Below are 20,036 nucleotides of genomic sequence, written 5' to 3' on the forward strand. Positions count from 1 at the left end.
TGCAGTAGGAGGTAGATCCACATGGCAGCCTTGGAGCTGAAGAGCATCTACAGAGAAGTTGGAATTCTTAGCCTGGGCCCTCTGCTCCAGTCCCTGTACTCAGGGTCTCAGCCTCCATTTACTGACTTGGAGTGCCACTGGGTATGCATGGCCTGTGTGAGTTCCCCATCCCATCCCTACTCCCCTGCCTCCTGAATACAGGAGGAAAACACTGCACTAGAGTCGCCTCTAGACTTCTCTACTCAATCCCCTGGCTCTCCTATTTCCTGACTTTTATTCCTCAAGGGCCTTGGTTGAATTTTCTTGAGAGTGTGCTTGGGTCAGAGATAACCATTCTCTCTCTCCTCAGGACACCTTGGCAGGTCTTTCCACCTCTGAGGGTCCTGGCATCACCTTGTCCCCTTGTGGTGTCTGTCCCTAGGAAATGGAACTGGCTATCTACTGGGTGGGGCTTCCTATGGCTAGGAGTTGCACATCAGAAGCATATTGATGGAGTGATCATCTCCCTCCAAGGTTGTAGGTGTCTTCTGGGGAACCTTTTGATCATACTCAGTGTCATTTTACACAATTACATTCATAGATTATTACCATTTTTACTTCCTCTTTTTGTGAATTACCTGTTGAAGTCATTTGCCACTTTTTAATTTGAATGGTTTGTTTTTTTTTGTTGATTCTCAAGAGTCTTTTACATACAAAAAAGGATATTTTCATATTAGCTGACATAGGTATTACAAATATTATTCTCAACCTGTCATTTGACTTTTAATTTTGTTTTAGATTTTTGCTAACATACAAAGCACACTTGACACCATAGTTCTTAAGAAAGCATTGTGTAATTTTAAATAAATTGGTTTTTAAGACGTTGTCACTAATTTCTAGTTGTAGTGAATTTGGTTAGAAAATGTATAGGCCCAAAGCTAAACAATTTCTTCGAGGGATTTATTGAAGTTATATTGTAGCCTAGTATATGATTTTTTTGCAACTGAGCCATAAGCATTTGAATAGAAGTTTCATTTTGTCTTTACATTTATTAACATGTATCTAGGAAATACATTATTACTTACATTATATATACTTGCTTTTTCCTATACAATTAGTCAAAGTCTAAGACATAGGTTAAAGTCTTCAACCCATGTCTTTTTCATCATTTTCTCCATTTCAGTCTCTTGACTCGTGTGTTTTTTCTAAATGATCATTTTAGTCCACCTAATTTTTTCATTGTTCTTTTCAGTTAAAATTCTACTTTGAGGCTTTCACATTATCTTTGCAACAACTGCTTTCTGTTTATTTGCATTTCTTTATTATGTCTTTGTTCAACTTGTTCTTTTTAATGTTATGCAGTCATTCTGTTTTAGGTGTTTATCTTATAGCATACAATTAGACTTTATTTAGACAGTCTGAGAGCTTTTCTGTATTTTAACCCATTTATATTTATTGTCACAACAGAAACATTTTTTCTTTATTTTGTCATTTTTATTACACAGTTTGAATGCTTTTGTGCTATTTCTTTTTAAATGCATTTACTGTGTATGTTCTATTTGCTTTTTTTTCTATGAACTTTGCTTTTGGTTTCCTTTGAATTATTAAAAAATATAATTAGACACATGATTATTTACAGGAAGGCCTTCTGTTTACTTTTCCCTCTGCAAGATGAGGTGGCTAGCACATTATTTTTGCAAACTTTCCCCTACTTCTTGAATAATTTTGTTTGTTGAGTCTCTCTGAAGGACCCTGCTATCTTAGTGAACCATTCTTCCAGAGTGGCCATCATGCTGGAGCAACAGCTCTATGTTTGGTGTGACTGTCATCCCCAAGGCACTTCACCTAACTCTCAGGCAGCCACATGCTGTTTCACAACGGATCCTACCACCTAAGGAAGCTGCCTCTTCTCAGCCATCACCATGATCTCCAGTGGTTCCCATCAGTTCTCCACAGTTCTTTTGTTACAGCTGTTGGAGCTCCAAGCCCCAGTGAGGGCACTAATCTTTGAATCCACTGACCTGGAGTGACCACATAGGCCACAAAAAAGATTTCACAGGGAGGTTGTCCTGTTGGTCTCATCATCTGCCTTGTATTCTACCCATAGACCTGAATTGAGGAGTGAAAGACAGGAGAGGGAGGGTCCTTTTTGGAGGCTGTCAGGTGTTGGAGATGAAAATTGAAGACAGTTTGAACAAGAGCAGTGGTTCTGATGTCTGGCTGGTTTTGACCTCAAAAAAATGCCTGCTTCCAGTGGTTCATCCTAATAGCAGAGACGTATGACATGGAAGATTTGAGAAATGCTAATAAGGTAGAATAAAAAGGAAAATGAAGATGAGGGCTGAGGCAGAAGTTGAGGCCCAACAGACACCCTGGTCTCCAGCTTGGGTGGCTGAATGGGTCATAGTGCCACTTACCATATTCCATATTTCAGAAAGAATAGCCCATTGGTCAATGAGGGAAAAGGTTTGAGGAGGAATATGTGCAGATCTGTTGGATTCACGTCATTGATGTGGTACCTAGGTAGAAATACAGATCTGTGAACTGGACACCTAAGACGGATGTGTGGGTGAAAGGTCTAGGGTGCAGAGCTGGGCTTGGGAGTTATCAGTGCATTGGCAGCTGTTGAAGGGAGAGTGTATGCAGTGAAAAGATGACTAATGGGGACCCACGTTAGAAGGGAGGATGGAGAAGGAGGAATGCCTACAGACCTCCCAGGCATTGAACAGTGCCAGACTTATGAGAAAAATCACAAGAATAAAGTGTTATCTGAGCCTAAATAGAAAAAAGACCCAGAAATGGAGAGTCTATGAACACTGACAGTTGTAGAAGAATGGTCAAGTTGTGATAATAATTCTAGTAAATATTTCTTGAGAATGTACCATGTGCCATACATTGTTCTAAGTGGGGTCTTAACTCCCTTAATCTAAAAAATCACTCAATGAGGTAGACACTATAATTAAAGATGCAGAAAATGAGGCACAGAGCAGTAACATAACTTTCCCAAGACCATTAACTAGCAAGTGGCACAGCCAGGACTTGAACCTAGGCACTTGGAACCAGAGTTTAAGCACTGCACTATCTTCCTTCTTAAAGTAAGATAAAGGTTGAAAATATCTACTTGATTAAGCAATTAGAAGATTATTAGTATCTTCCATGTAAGCAGTTTTAGGGGAAGTGTGGAACACAGAATCCAGATCATATTAGGTTGAAGTTTTGCAGTGGAAAGTCAGGAAGTGTTGAGAGTCAATGAAGATAAAACTACTGAGAATTTTAAGTGTTACTGAAACACAACTGGATGGTATTAGGAAAACCTGCTGCTGAAGGGTAGTTTTTAAAGAATAGGAGAAGCTGTTGACATGTCAAAATTAGGGATAAAAGGGAGGGTTTGGAGATATAGGATAGACAGAGAAAACCAAAAAGAATCCAAAAGATGGAAAATATAGCAAGAGTCCGGGTCAGGAGCACTGGTGTTCCTTGCAAAGAAGAGGCAGGGGATGGTGTGGATGTATATCAAGTCAGTGGGTAAAAAGTTAGAAGTCAGCCCCTCTCTTTCCCTCTTGCCTCTTGAAGATGTGGATGTCTGCTGGGATTACATGGGTGCATGTTGAAAGGGCGGCAGTTGTGTAACGTACAGGATTGGAGAAGATAGATGTGTTATAGGCTGGGCAAAGTTGAAATAAAGGTGTAAAGGAATGGGGGCTTTAGGAGAGACTCGTATGGAGTCTGAGGAGCTCACATGGTAGCCTGGACCTTCTGCATTAATAAGCCAAGGATCAGATAAGAAAAGCAGAGGTCCAGGGTACCACATGAGCCTGAGGAGCAGGTCAAGAGGAGTCAACTGGGATGAGACTGTGGGTACAGATTGTGCCAGAGCATGGGAAAATGGAATTTCCAATTTCCAGAAGGTGAAAAATGAGGTGAAAGTGGGGCTAAAGTGGATTGAAGAAGGCCATTGGAACCGGAGAGTTCAAGGATGTTGGCCATGCTATCCACACAGACATTCATATCTCCTTGGTGAAGACAGAGGTTGAGTGACGAGGGAAGCTAAATGCATTACAAAATTTTTATGGAAATAGCAGTTTAGGTAGAAGTCAGTTGCCTTCTACTCCTGGATACCAACCGGTAGATTGCCACTTATTTTTAAGAGTGTTATTATAGATTCAAATGTAGTATGTTCCTTGGCAATGTAGAATCAACTCATGGTAAACCCTCCTTGGCTTATGGTAGCTTCCAAGGTAGGCATCTGTCTTATCCTTCATAAGAAAGTTGGAATACTAGAAAGTAGTTCTCTGTAGAAGAATGGTCAAGTTGTGGCTTGACCCTTGAAGCTGCAATGAGAAAGATGCAGATTGGGGTTTCTAAGACCTTGGTGTTTGGGTTGCTTTTCCCTGCATCTAAGTGTTATTTCTGAAATCTGTTAAAAATATTCTTCTTTTGCTAGCCACCAAAGTGTGGCCTTTTTACCTTGTGTTGAAAATCCCAGTCAATCGCCAGGGTAGTGTGCTGTCTTAATAGAAGGTTTCTTGGGTTGCTTCTGATGGGAAGTTGAAACATAAAGGGCTGGGGGCCGGGCAGCTTCCTATGATAAATGCCTGCAACTGTTTCTGTGAAATTGACTCCCACCCTGTGTGTTGCAGGTGATATTTGAATCCGTCTCGTTGAAGGGTCATCCTGGCTACATCGCCGTGGACGAGGTCCGGGTCCTTGCTCATCCATGCAGTAAGTCTTTCCCTTCCTCCCAACACAGCCTTGATCCATGCCAGACTGGGTAGCATAGAGCCTGCAATCCCTTCCATTCATTTAGCTCACAAACATCTCTCACTCTCTCTCTCTCTCTCTCTTTCTCTTTTAATCCTTCAGAAATGCTTACATACTCAATGCAATCAGTCCTGAATAAATCCATAATTTTGCCGGCCTGTTCAACAGGCAGCACCTCCAGGAATTTGCAGAGAGTGGCAAAACATCTTCGTTTGAATCTCTCTCCATTATTAAGGGAGTCTAAAGTCCTGATTGTTTATTAGTGGGATTCAGACCAGTGAAGTGGAAGGATTAGAGGGCTTTGGATAGAATCTTGTGCAATTGTCTTAAAAAAAAAAAAAAAAAGAACACCACCAAAACACTGAGCAAATTAGCGCACTGTTCACTCACAGGGAAAAGTACCCTGAAGCTATTAATTCTTTTAAAATAATTTTAAATATACTCATCAGGTCCATGTAGGCATAGAGAGAGATTTCTCATAGTGGTTAGTACTTATGGTACAGCATCAAGAGTCCTCAAAGGTGTGGCACTCCTCCATACCCATCCACTTCTTTGCCATATTTAGTCTCAGATATTGGAATGTGTTTCAGCAGGGAGATGTGATTTCTGGGTTTGCTAAATCTCAGAGGCCATAAGTCCTGGGTCCAGGTAGTTGAGATGACATCATACCCAGTGACATTTGGTTGGGGGGACTGAAATCAAACTGATTTGCATGGAGATTATGCAGACCCTGGGAGGGGTAGCTGGGATGCCAGCCCCATGAGTTTGATAGTGTTCTGCAGATTGGAGATTCCCAGTAGTTTCTCGGCAGCCATCCAGTTCTAGGTAACCCCTGTGGGCTCTCTCCACTCCTCCCGTATGGCCATGAGTCATGCTTTGGGCTATGGTGTAGTTTGCTGCTGCCTCAAGAGACATCATGGGTCCTCCTCTCCTTATGTGCTTCTCAATCCTTCCATTTAGGGACTATTCTCATTTCAGCCTCATCCATGTTGCTTTAATTGAAATAACTCTTTCCACTTCTGCTGCAATGAATTTGTCAGACCCTTAAATGTAACTTCCCTCCCTCTGCCTGGCACTAGAAAGCCGTTGTCTGACTCATTGTCTTAGAGCCCCTTCTCTGGAGGAATTTGGAACATATTACAAGTTCCGAACATTATTTTGAGAAATTGTGTTTGGATCCTGTGCAGGAGAGACCCTCTTTCCCAAGAAGCAACTGGTATCTTGGGAATGCTGAGATGCTACTGGGCTCTTCATTGCACTGGCTGAAAGTCCCTACCTTCTGGGTTACTTCCTGGGGCTTTTAGAATTTCTCAGATGGGTCTGTCATTCAGTCATGGCTGGGGAAATGTTTCTGTTGACCCAGACTTCATGTGAAGAGGATCCCAGAAATCCCCCCAGCTATGCAGGGTTTATGTAGTAGATATGCATATGAATCTCCTTCACTAGGATGAAATATTCCCCACCCTGGACTCGTGGGAGTCAGCATCAGCTGCTTATTTAAGAATGAGCCTAAGACTGGGCATCTGTGTTGGGAGATGTCTGTGCTACCTGTGGTCCATTTAATTGCATGCTCTCAATCTTGCACTACCTCCAGTTTTGAGGTAGTCTCTCTGAAACATGACTTCTGTCTTCCTCATTCCCTGCCTACATCCCATCCACTCAGAGCGTGTTTGCCTCTACCACATCTACCTGTGTTCCTGCTTCTTACCTTGTGCTGGATGCTTGGACTTTGTCTTTCTAGTAGGTGACAGCTGGCTTTTCCCAGGGGAAAATAGCATGAGTCTCTCTACCTGGAGCCCAGAACTTTGTGCTCTAATGGGAATTTTCATCTCTGTCCTGATGTCCAACCTTGACACCTGTCTCTTACCCTAGCCGTAACTACCTTCAAGGCCAGAGTGGTAAAAGCTCTGCCTTACCTCCAAGCACTGACCATGGTTTGCTGTCACAAGCAAATGCATCCTTTTTCTTTGATAAATCTCCATGGGAGAGGGTTCTTTGGAGGGCACTGGAATGACTTTCCACCCGCGAAAGTCTCATGAATCCTTTTGAAATTCTCGTTTCACTGGGGCTGCTCCTGAAGTCAGGATTCTCCTGACAACCTCATCCTCCTCCTGCAGAGGGGTGTGGGTGGTGTTGTTATGAAATTGCTGAAAGCCAGTTACCCAGCAAATGGACCATGGGATATAACTCAGGAAGACGTGATCCTGGCTTTATGTCCGCATAATGTGCTCCTGTTGGGTTTAATCTCAGTGTTGAGGCAGCTTAAGCATAAACTTCCCAGAAAGCATGATGTGAAGACCCCATAGGAATGGCTGGAATTAGAAAAAATTTCACTTAACTATATGGACAAATACTGGCAATGTATATAATGCCTGAGGTATATCCACAGCTCATGAATCATGTGGAATTGAGTAGGGCCTAGCAAAGTCCCTTTCCTAAGGACCAGTGCTCAGTCCATACCTAGCCCAGGTTTTTATTCTTTCTTTCAGCAAGTAAATTATTGTACATCAGCAATGTGTTAAGAACTTTCCTAGGCACAGTGATACTTAAGTGACTAAGAAAGGTTAGGTCCTTGTACTCATGGTGTTTGATTAGCAGGAGGGCCAATGGAAAGAAAGGCACTAAATCAGTAACTAATATTAAGTAACCAGAAATTTCAGATAGTGAAAATAACAGTGGATATAATAAGTGTGGGTGTCTGGGATATGGGAGGGCTTCTTGGATATAGTGGTCAGAGGAGATATCTTTGAAAATGTGACCTGAGCTGGGACTCAAATCACAGGAGGGAGTTCACAGTCTAGTGATTTGGGGGAGGGGTGCTTCAGACAGAGGAGACAGTGGTTGCAGAGGTCCTGCACACGAAGTCGGCTTGATGTTGCCAGCATGTCCTGTGCATACGGGGCACAGGAGAAGGTGGTCAGGGCAAATGTTGGGCAGGAAAGCCTGGACCTTGGGCAGCATCGTGAGTAGTTAAAATGTTTGTCTAAGTGCAGGGAGGCTCTGCTGCAGGGAGTGCTGCTGGAGAAGGGTCACTTGGGCTGCTCTGTGTTGGAGGACCAGAGAGAAGATGTCGGGAGACCTAGGAGGAAGAAAGTTCTGGAGCCATGCAAGAGGTAGTGGTGGTCTGCACCAGGGTGATTGAGAGACATCCATTCATCATCCAACAAGTATTTACTGAGCGTGAGCTCCGTGTCAGGCACCATTCTGGGTTTGTGGGAGTGAGAAAGACAGATTGACTGTCTGTCTTCATGGACTTCTATTGAAGTGAAGGAGGCTGAAGCAAAACAAATAAAGTAATTATATGATTATATTATTATAATCTATATATTATATAATTGTACAAGCATATGGAATAGAAGTATATAAATGTGAGTTATAATATATAAATAATTATATATCGTATAATTATAATATACATTTATATATCATATAAACATTTATAATTATATAATATGATTATATAATTATATGCACAGACAGTGCGTTAGTTTGCTAAAGCTGCTATAACAAAACCCCTCAGACTGGATGGCTTAAGCAACTTAAATGTATTTTATTTTCTCACAGTTCTGGAGGCTGGCAGTCCAAGGTCAAGGTGTTGGCTGCAATAGTTTCTCCTGAGGCTCTTTCTTTGCTTGCAGGTGGCTGCCTTCTTGCTGAGGCTTCACATGGTCATTCCTCTGTACTTACAGTCCTTTGGTGTCTCTCTGTGCATTCAAATGTCCTCCTCTGTTGAGAATACTGGTCAGATTGGATTGGATTAGGGCTTTCCCTAAAGGCCTCATTTTAATTTAATCACCTGTTTAAAGGCCCTGCTGCTAAATATAAGAACATTTGAGATACTGGGCATTGGGGTCATATATCAGAAGATAAATCTGGGGGAGATACAGTTCAGACCATGACAAATGATAAGCAGGACAATGAAGAAACATAGAGCATAGAGGTGGATAGAGGTGCAGAGGTTAGCGATCCATTTAGGAGGCAGAGCCAACTGGTCTCATTTGATAAATTGGATTAGGAGTCAGGCATCAGAGATGGTGCACTCACAGATTTGTAGCTTAAGCAAGGTGGTGAGAGCCTGGGAAGAACTGAGCAGGCTGCCTTGTGAGGGGCCCTGTGGGCCCCAGGGACTGCTTACAGGGATTACCTGTCATGCAAGTGGATAGTAGCTTCTGAACTCTCCTTTAGACTAAAGGTGCTTTTCCCCAGCCTCCAGTCTTAGAATTTATGACTTCAGTCAGAGACGGTTAAAAATTTAACTATGCTGAAATATATGCATTCAATTCAAAAAAGCCTGTGGACATAAAGTCTTTTTAATTCTCCCCTTCTGTCCTCTAAAACATATTTTCTATTAACATATGGTCAGAGTTTATCAATAAGTGATTCCACTAAATATTCCACAAGTTCCAGGGAGCGAGTGACTGATTTGCAATTGTATCTTCAATTGATTGGCACTGAAATTAGAACTGTAGATAATCGCCTCCAAGCTCCCAAAACAGTAACCAAAAGACAGGCATAATACTCAAAGGAAATTATTTTCTCTTACAAACGGAAGCCTCTCATCTATATTTTATAGCTCATTTAACATTTTTGTCTTATTCTAAAAGTATTCTAGCCTTGGTTACCCTCTGCTGCTGTTTCTCAGTGTTAGCCATTAGTAGGGCCAAGGCAGTTATAACTGTGTACGATAAATGTCAGTATGATTTTTCCACTCTGTTTCAAAGTTTCTAGCTTCTAAGTTGACTTTTCTTTCTCCCTCACAATCTTGTGGGGCTGTGTCCCCGAGCCCACAGAGCATCTGCAACATGTTTCTAATGTGCGTACTGGGCTTTCTCCACAATTGTGTGGCTTCCTACTGAGCACTGTCAGGTTTAAAGAGCAAGATAAAGGGCACAATAATATGTCTTCAGATGCTGCACTGACATCTGCAGGAGTCTAAATGTCACCAACGTCAAGGCATTTTTGCCCCAAATGCACAGCCAGTCTTCTGTTAAGCCCATTCAGCGGCATCCCATCTCGGGGGAATTGGGCCTCAGTGTGGAGTGAGTAGGAAATGCTTAGAACCACGAGCCGATGGCTGACCTGGGTACCAAGGTCAACCATGTTTGACTGAAGATGAGTGAGTTGAAGCTCATGGAATATAAGTTCTCTCCCAGAACAGCGGATGCTGGGGGAAGGTGACAGTTGAGAGAGCTTGCGGCTGATGAGCAGGCTGTGTGGGGGCATGGAAAAAGGAGTGTCAGAGAGGCCAGGAACGCAGGGAAGAGGACCAAACAGGCCCCCACATAAGCACAATCCCCAGAGAGCACTGCCTCTCATGAGCCAAGGATGACCCAGAGCCCCAAGGAGCACAGACAAGGGTCTTGAGCAAGAGGAGGGTGGCCTAGATCAGCTCCTGTGCTGGGAACTACTCGGGGTTGGCCTTCATGTGATGCCCACCGTGTACCGCATGGAGTGGTGGGGGAATCCCTGAATGTATGGGGCTGGATCGGGTGAGACTGGCTAGTGGAAATTGTTGCAGATGACTTTCATAAGAGCCACATATCAGGGACCTCAGATTGATGGAGCCTGCGTGTACACATGTTTTGTTAAGCCTGTACTGTGTTTTAATAATATGTTAAGTTTAGAGTGAGAGATTTCATATAAAGTCTGGATTTCGTACTGGCCTGGAGAAATCAGATGTTTGACACCCCTGCACAAAGCATGCATGCCTGGCCTTCCTCTGCTGAATTTAAGTAGGAGCTGCCCCCTTTCAGTGGGACACAGAGTCTCTCTCTAGTTCCCTCCAGTCCTCACCTCTCCTTATTGTCTCCCCAGTGCTAAGGCTACTGGTGGATACCAGTTTTTATTGTGCTTGCAACATTGCTTTTCTCATATAAAGAAATCTTTATTTTTCTCAAGTCTCTATCAAAAGTGGGAAGATAAAAGATGGGGCAAGGAGGTGGTATTTTTGTTTTGTTTTACAGCTGAACGACTTTATTAATTTACATAACTGGCTCTTGTAGGTGCATGTGTTCATTATCTCTGCTGTAAATTGCCAGTATTTCCCCAGAGTATTCACACTAGGAGCCATTAAACATCTAAACTCTCTACCACTGAACCTAGAAGGGAGGGAAGAAGAGGAATTGAAGATGAAGGAATCAAGGCAAAAGGTCTGTTGCTGAGAAGGAAGAAGTGGAGAGGAGTCAGCGGCATGCTGGAGACATTGATCCAGAAAAGATTCATTGCTAATTGTACATATTCCAGAGGTTAAACCATTTTCTCGAAGGGTAAGGGAAGAGCATTTCTTTGTAAAACCAAATACGGAGTTTCCCAGCATTGGAGCTAAGACTCTGCACTCCCTCCCCACCTGGGGTGGATGTGTTCACTCCCCCTTTAAGCCTGTGGCATGAACTGGCTTCCAAGGTTCACTCTATTCCCACTTCAAGAATTGACTTGAACTGATAGTTCCAAAAATAACTTTATAAAATTATACAGGAGAGCCAAAAGGAAACAATTTCAGACAATCAAAGCAGCATGGCATTTATCAAGTTGACTAGATGCAGGAATTTTCAACTCTGAAAAGCCCATAGAGGTGGTTTTCCCTGGGCCTTGGGTCCTTGACACCACACCAGCCATGGAGGCTCAAAGGTAGCCTGAGGGGTCTCTGAGCTGCTGTCATTAGTTTAAAAACTTGAGTAAAAGTACATTCAGGAAATGGGGATACTGCCCACTTCCTGGATTTTTTGGGGGGTTTCAGTGAGATATGACATGTAAAGTTCTTCAAACAGTGTCAGACTCATCATAAGTGATCAATGAACTCTTCGCTGAGCCAGGCCACTTCTCAAGTGCCAATTCCACCCGGCCAAGTGCTCTCCCAACAAGTCTGCCTAAAGATTCTTGGCTTTTGCTGAGCTTTATAGGTGCTGACACAGATTGGTAGACAAAATAGTTCAAATCAAGGAAAAATAGCAAGGAAAGGGGTCACTTTTAATAAAATATTTGGGAGCATGGAAAGAAACCTGAACCATCCGCACAGCCCTGACTGGGAACCCCTTCCGCAGACCCTGGAGTCTATCTGGAGACACCATCCTCATTCCCAGTGCCCAGGAGGCAAGGGAGCATAGCTGCTTGTTAAATGCTGAGTTTGGGGCCAAAGTGGACCTGGATTGAATTTTGTTTCTGTCTTTCACTAGTGCTATGTAGCTTTCAGCACTTTAAACTTGCTGAGCCTTGAGTTCTGCCTAACAGGGAAATCATAATAGTATCTGCTTTATAGGAACGTCATGAAGTTGAATTAGACAGAGCATGCAAAGCATTTATCACACTACCTGGCATTGTAGGAGCTCTCAGTAAATGACATTATTGTTACTATTTGTCTCTCTGTGTATTTGACTCCCTCTAGAAAGATGGCCAAAGCCTCCTGTTAAACCTCCTTGATCCTCTTCTAGCTCTCCATTGTTTCCATTCTGGGGGTGATCCCAGTTCATCACTGATTTGATTGATGGCATAGAGATCCTTCATTGTGCCTCAGTGAAGAAACCAATTCTTCTAAATACAAGTTATCAGCCAATGGAGGGCTGTTACTGATGTTATTATTTGTAGAGTGCAGGTAGGTGAGGACCTTTCTCCACAAAAAAGGAAAGAGATGAACCCAGGTTACCCAATATAAAACATAGACTTAATCCGAAGATTGTCTGCTCATACACACTCTGATTTTCCTTTGAAAGACCCTTTCCCTGTTAGGTCCATTCTCTAGAATCCATGCTCCCCCTCATGCTCAGAAAGCATCATCACAGAGTAAGACTCTGGGGTCTGTCTTGTGACATTGGGCACCTTTCTAGAGTTCTCTGTGCCTCAGTTCATTCACTGTGAAATAGAGAAAATAACACTACTGAATGCATTGGGTTAAGTGAGTTACTGCAAGAGACACTGCATGTGGTACTTATCACATGGCAAGTGCTAAGAATGACAGCTACTAGTGCTTTCCTTCTCTTTTCCTCCCTCTTCCGCTCTTTGTCTTCCTCATCATCTTCCTCATCAACATCGTCACCCAGGCCAAGTGTGCAGGTATCAGGCCCAAAGGTGCTTCACTTCAGCTTTCTTATTCTGCTCTTCAGGCTACAGGGAAGCATCACCTATGGTGAATATCTACACCCCTCCTGCCCCCCAGTTTTTCTTCTAACTTTCAGTGTCATAGTTTCACCTCTTGGGCAATGCCAGCCCCAGAAGCAATGATCAATTTGGGTGTATTCTAGGCATGTTTGTGCCAATTTCACAGAGCAACATTGCATAGCAGCTAGTAATGGGACACAGAGATCTAAATTCACGTCCTGGTTCCCTCCCTCTCTGGATGTGTGTCTGTGCCAAATGATGATGTAAACCCTCAGAGCCTTAATTTTCTGATCTGTGAAATGGGGATACTGCCCACTTCATGGATTTTTGTGAGGTTTCAGTGAGATACTGCGTGTAAAGTTCGAACAGTGCCAGACTCATAATAAGTGATCAATGAACTCTTCACTGAGCTGGGCCACTTCTCAAGCGCCAATTCCACCCTGCCCGGTGCCCATCCTGAGCTGCCATCCACCAATAGGGAAGTGGTGCAGGCTGTTGAATCTCATTCTCTTGTATTCTTTGGTTTCTCTCTTAGGAAAAGCACCTCATTTTCTGCGACTCCAAAATGTGGAGGTGAATGTGGGGCAGAATGCCACATTTCAGTGCATTGCTGGTGGGAAGTGGTCTCAGCATGACAAGCTTTGGCTCCAGGTAAGCATGAGAGAAGCCTCTGCTCAGGCTCATTAGGATGAGAAAGGGAAAAGAAGGAATGGAAGGAAGCAGCTCTACGGCAACACAAGTGTATTGAACAAAGACATGTGGAGGGGGACACCAGCTAGCACTGGAGCCCAGCCTTGCTTACTAACTGGGGTAATTATAGGTCCAGGCGGGAGAGGTCCGGGCTTGTGAGATGGGGTGGGTGGTGTGGTCAGTTGCTGATAAGTGAGGAGTTCCCTGGGGTCAGGCGGTTAGGCCTGGGACTTGTCTGGCGGGATGTGTCTCATGGCCCAAACCCCAGGGGAATTTTCTGCTCTAACCAGCATTTGCAAAATGGTGTGAGTTTACGAAATGGGGCAGCTTGGGCTAACAATGCTGTCTTATCCCTTGATAAGGGAAGAAGGTGTGTGCTGTGATGAAGGGTTTGGTGTGTAAGGGGAAGGGATATTTTTAAAGTACTTCTGTTCCTCTGATGGTGCCCTGCATCTATGATCTGTTAAATCTTAACAATTCTGCTAGGCAGGCATTGGTATAACCATTTTATAGATGCAGAAACTGAGACCAAAAACTAAAAGTTCCAGAACTAGAATTTGTAACTATGACCTTTTCCAACTACCCTGTAACAAACTTTGTCTTTTAATTGCAGATTACTAGGGCTAAGGCAAACAGAATAGCTTAGGTTCTTGGTATGTGATTGTCATGTAATCTTAACTGGAAGGTTCTTGGATATCCAGTGATTCACTAGTACATTGGGGTAAAATTAGAGAGTCGCGTTTTGTGGGAATTTTTCACTAAAATGAGCAATCTGTCTATTCTTTGGTTAAATAAGTCCATTAGTAAAGTCCATCAGGGAAGTGTTTTAAGCTTGAATTTGCCTTCCTGTTATTTCTGCTCATTCATCCTACTTTCCAAGAAAGATGAGAAAGGATCTCTTTGAGTGGGGGTTAGGACAGAGGGTGACACATAGAACTAAAACATAACTTGTTATAACATGAGCATACTTCCATTAATACTAACACAAATAGCAAGTTTTTGGGGCAGCACAGAAGTTGGAACCGTGCTGTTCAGTGCAGGAACCACTAACTACATGTGGCTGTGGTTATTTAACATTAAAAGAATTATTTCTATAGAAAAATTAGCTGGGCATGGTGGCGAGTGCCTGTAATCCCAGCTACTTGGGAGGCTGAGGCAGGAGAATCACTTGAACCCAGGAGGTGGAGGTTGCAGTGAACTAAGATCGCACCACTGCACTCCAGCCTGGGCAACAAGATTGAAACTCCTTCTCAAAAAATTATTTCTAACTAGCTTTATTGAGGTATAATTGAGACATGATGTTTAAAGTATATAATTTGATAAGTTTTGTATGTTTACATGTGAAACTATTACCACAGTCAAGATATTGAATGTTTGCATGACATCCAAAGTTCCATCCCCATGTGTAATCACTTCCTTCTGACTTCCCCACTCCCATTTGTCACAGGCAACCACCAATCTGCTTTCTGACAGTGTGTATTAGCTTGCATGTTCTAGAATTTTATATAAATGGAAGCATGCAGTATGTACCCTTCTTTCCTACATAATTATTCTGAGGATTACTTATGTCGTGTGTAACAATATTTCTTACTTTTGCTAAGAAATATTTCATAGAATGGATATACTACTATTTGTTTATCCATGTACCTGTTGATGGATACCTGTTGGGTTGTTGGCAGTTTCTGGCTATTACAAAGAAGTTGCTGTGAGCCTGCATGTGTGAGTCTTCGTAGGGACATATTCTTTCATTTCTCTTGGGTATGAAAGTGAATTAGAGGTGGAATGGCAGGGTCATCTGGTAGATATATGTTTAAAGAACAACGAGCTTTTGAAAAAATGCTTGTACCATTTTACATTCCTACCCAGCAGTCTATGAAAGTTCTAGTTTCTCCATATCCTCGCCAGTACTCAGTATGGTCAGTCTTTTTAATTTTAGCATTTGAATAGGTGTGTAATGGGAGCACGTTCTAGTTTTAATTTACATTTCTTTGAGGACTGATGATATCGAACTATTTTCATGTGTTCCTTTGCCTAGCTGTGTCTCCACACACTTTCTTGGACGTTCATGTTGTCAATTCTTTTCTTGTATTTAAGCCATTTCCTGCTGTTAGAAAATTCTTGGGCATCTAGGGGCCAACAGTTCTTCCTTGCCACTTAGCAGCACAGCTGAGTGCAAATAGCAGCACGGCAGCATGAAATACCTGTTCTTTCTGCTTCCCAGGGTTGCTTACAGACCACAGGAGAGCATAAGAAACCTCCACATGTCACCTCAGTATTCGGTAGTGTTATTTACTTTTTTCGTTACAATTAGTGTTCAAGTGTATTAGGCTGCCAAGAAGCTGTGTGATTTCAATGGCATTGCCTCAGCTGGGTCATGAGAATGAGGCAGGACCATCACAACATTTTCAGCAACTTCGTTTGGGTTTTCCAATTATTTTATGATTGTTATTGCAGCAGTTCCGAGTTGCATGCCCTGAACCTTGGGTCTGTCAGTGGGAGGATGTTAAAGGAGATCATAATTGAATATTTGAAGAAAACAGATGGAAGGAAACACATGACACGGAGCTCTTCCACATCTTATCTCCTTTTCATTGTAAACCAAATCTTATTTCACAAAACGTCTTCCAGGTGGCTTTCAATGGGACATAAAACATGACAAGATATCATAAATTAAAAGTGGGACAACACCAGATAGAAGGAGAAAATACACAGAGCTGATAATGCGAAAACCGCATTTCTGCACACGTTATAACTGGTGGGTCACACACAGAGCCCGCAGCTTTGTAGCCACTAGTGGAATAAAGGAAACTTGTCAGATATTTGGTTCACAATGTCTGTGAGATAAACAAAAACCAATTGCTCAGGAAAATTCTACCTGTTGTTCACACAGAAGCCAGACAGGAATTGTTCCCAGGTGTCCCTGTAAAGAAAACACTGTGTGATGCAATGAACAGTGTTCCCCACCACAGTCTTACTGAGGGCACACAAGTGAGTTTCACAGGCCTGTTTCACATCATGATGGCTGTGAGAAAGCAGTCTGGGGAGGAGAAGGGGGAAAGAGGGGTGAAGTGGGCAAGAGGATATGGCAGAGTCCCCTGCTCTCTGCCAATCTGTCTCCATACTGGGGCACTTGAAACGTATCCAGTAAGTGAATAGATTCAGTAACTATTTTTCCAAGGAAACTTCCCTAAATATTGTTTCTCTCATCTACATTTCAGAAGATATTGGGAGGTACACAGTTTATATCATGCTGTCTGACAAGTGCCTGTGTGGCTAGTTAAATCCAGGCTTATGCGCAATAAGGTAATTGGAAGTAGGCTGTATTAGTCAAGGTTCTCCAGAGAAGCAGTGTGTGTGTGTGTGTGTGTGTGTGTGTGTGTGTGTGTGTATAATTTTATATATTTTCACATATAATATATAGTATGTTACTATATATCATATAATATAATTATATATAATTATATGTCATCCTAAATTATGTATAATTATATGTTATACATATAACAAATTATGTTATATAATATATATTTATATATTATATATAAATATATAATTATATGTAATAAATATATTTATATGTTTAAAATATATGTATATATAAAAATATAATCTTTATATAGCACTTATTAAAGAAAATATATATTTTATAAAATATGTTATAAAATTTATAATATATATTATTATTATAAATAATGATTTAATGTAAGGATTATTATAAATAAAAATTTATTAAATATATTAAGGAAAATATTTATATGTAAGTATATATTAATATATTTGTGTATATATAGTTTTTTTAATAAGTGTTTCCTTATAGATGTAAACACTTCCATCCATAGTAAGTCTTTTCCTTCCATATATAATAAGTCCTTCGTTATATGGAAGGAAAGGACTTAGTACAGGAATTGGCTCATGTGACTGTGGAAACTGAGAAGTCTCATGATCTGCCATCTGCGAGCTGGAGATCCAGGAATGGCAGTGGTGTAATTCCAGTCCAAGTTCAGGAGAAGACCATTATTCCAACTCAAGCAGTCAGGGAGGAGGCAAAGAGGCAAACTCTTCTTCCCCTGGATTTCTGTTCTGTTCTTCCAAAGATTGGATGGTGCCCATTCACTCTGGGGAGGGCCATGTACTTTACTGAGTCCACTGATTCAAATGCTCATCTCATCCAGACACCTTCACAGACACACCCAGACATACTGTTTAATTTGGGTACTCTGTTATAGTCAAGTTGACTCATAAAATTAACCATCACATAGGTTAACATCTTTCTACAAAAAGAAGGCACCTATCAACACACCTGCCACCCCAGAGATGATCGCAGCCACCATCCAAGACAGGCCAAGGCAGTGGGCAGTTTCTCATGAGATGTTTCTTCAGATGTGTCCCAGCACTAGAGGAGTGGCTGGCACTCTCGCTGTTGTTCTGCCTCATATAATAAGGCTGGGGTGACTTAGCCTGAGAATTTCCAAAGCAAATGAAACAGGCACATCATGGCCAGAAGAGTCTCTAGAAGACAGCTCCAGCAGGTCTACTGTTTAGCAGTGCTACTTCCTGCTGTAGCTTCTGAGATATGCTGAGGAATTTCACCAAGTCACTGAAACTGGTAACTTTTCAAATCAGCCAGTTGTAATTCAGGGAAATAAAGATGTTGTTTCCAGCATGGCAGGTATGTCGGTGGCCCTTCTTTCTGACAATGGTTAGAAAGCAGCCAGTGGACTCATAGTTTGAGATAAATCCCTGTTGCCTACGTGGTAGAATGCTGGCCTTCTTTTCTGTAGAGTGGGACTTTTTAGCTTGCTTTTCCTTAAGTGGTTTTGGATCATGAATTAGTAAGTTAAAAGGAGGACCAGCCAATGCCCCTGTTTTGCACCCCTCTGGAAACTTTGTATGTCTTTAGAAGACCCCATCTGCCGGTGCTGGCTTTTGTGGAATTGTAGTACAAGTTCTACATGAGAATCAATGGACAGGACCGATGCAGAAATGCAAACACATGAGCCTAGAACAATTGTAGTGAATCAGGGAAAAGGATGATAGAAGACTAGTAAAAAATTATAAGCAAGCTCTTGTTGTCCTGGGATCATTTGTCCTTGAGGTGAAGTGTATGATGCCATGGTCTGTGGTGGACGGGGCTCAGTCATGACTTGCTTATTCCTTATGTCATACATTGGCCTGAGGAATCCAGACATGTAACTTTGCAAGCAATTTTTCAAGCAAGGAGATGGTGTGCTTTCCAAGGGGAATAGCCACTAAACAAAGTGGTCTACAGTTTAGTGGAGTCCGTTTAAAAAATGACATTCAGGATACAACTAGGTGGGACTATACCAACATAATTATAAGTGTAGCACAGTGCAAATGTAAATGGGTACATCTTTTCTGCAAGATAATTAGGCAGTTGATATCCAAAGCCTTAAATATGCATATTTTTCCAATGAGTAAATTTACTTATGGAAATTTACCTAAGGAAATATCCAGAGATGGAGACAAAAATGTATCTGCAAGCGTGTTCAGTAGGACAAAAGGCTGGAAAGAACCTAAATTTTCAGCAAAAGAGACTGATTAAGTAAATGAGGGAATGGTATCATTAAATATGAGATTTTAGAAGTATATTTAACATTTTCATAAGATGTAAGTGAAAAGGATGAGTTACAGAGTCATAATAATATTAAGCTTTATGAAAAAATATATACACATATACAAGCTCATACACATAATATATATAAATATTTATAATCTGTATATACATATGTATATACATACTCCTATAACTCCATGAAACACATATTAAGACAATTGATTGTAATAATAGATTATGATGCTTTTTATTTTCATGGCTATTCTTTTCTGTTTTATCCAAATATTCTAAGATGAATACAGGAAACTAACATAAACAAAATGCTATTAAAAAAAGAAAAATGGTCACTTTTTCCCAGTTACAGAATACTCCTAGTATACTAAGAAGCCTTTGCTGGGTTTGGCATAGCTAATTCCAACAGTGAGGACACAGGTTTTTCCCACACCCCCATCATCACCATCAGAGACTACTCATCCAGAAGGATGTTTAGAAATATTTTATGTGTGTCCTCCTGTCTTTATCAAGGATCATGGTGGATGGGGCTCTTTCCTTGAATTCCTCAGGGACTCCAGAGCAGAGTCTGTCAGCCCCACCATGGAGCTGACTTTCAGGCCTCCCTACAAAGGATTTGCTCCACGAGGGGTTTATATGAAAAATAATATTTGAAGAGTCTCAGAAATGAAGCCATGTGTCCAAACGCCCTGTGCAGATCTCTGTAGGGACAGTGTATGTTTTCAGACAAATTGCGTTCACTGGACTGGGAGCAGATCTGAATCTCGTAGGAAAAGGTTCCTGCCTTCTCTCTGAGCCTATAGGCTCACAGCAGCAGCTGCAGCTGCAGCAGGGTTGATGAGCTGAGGAGGCACATCAGTCTTTACTGCAGCCGGTTCGCCCAGTGAACCTGTTTCCTCGCTCCTGCAGGGCTACTGCTGGCCTCTGA

The 20,036-nt window shown here is 41.9% G+C and overlaps 1 protein-coding gene across 4 annotated transcripts in view; it reads left to right on the plus strand.

The window, feature by feature from the left end:
* PTPRT (protein tyrosine phosphatase receptor type T) overlaps positions 1–20,036 on the plus strand; it is a 1,129,549-nt gene that overhangs the window by 413,678 nt on the left and 695,835 nt on the right. For all 4 annotated transcript variants that reach the window (XM_030825446.1, XM_030825445.1, XM_030825447.1 and 1 more), the window contains exons 4-5: positions 4,620–4,701; positions 13,367–13,482. In XM_030825446.1, coding sequence (XP_030681306.1) covers positions 4,620–4,701; positions 13,367–13,482 — 198 coding nt within the window. The remainder of the gene's footprint in view (positions 1–4,619; positions 4,702–13,366; positions 13,483–20,036) is intronic.

The sequence above is a fragment of the Nomascus leucogenys genome, chromosome 13 (assembly GCF_006542625.1).
Source record: "Nomascus leucogenys isolate Asia chromosome 13, Asia_NLE_v1, whole genome shotgun sequence".
In the NCBI taxonomy this organism is placed as follows: domain Eukaryota; kingdom Metazoa; phylum Chordata; class Mammalia; order Primates; family Hylobatidae; genus Nomascus; species Nomascus leucogenys.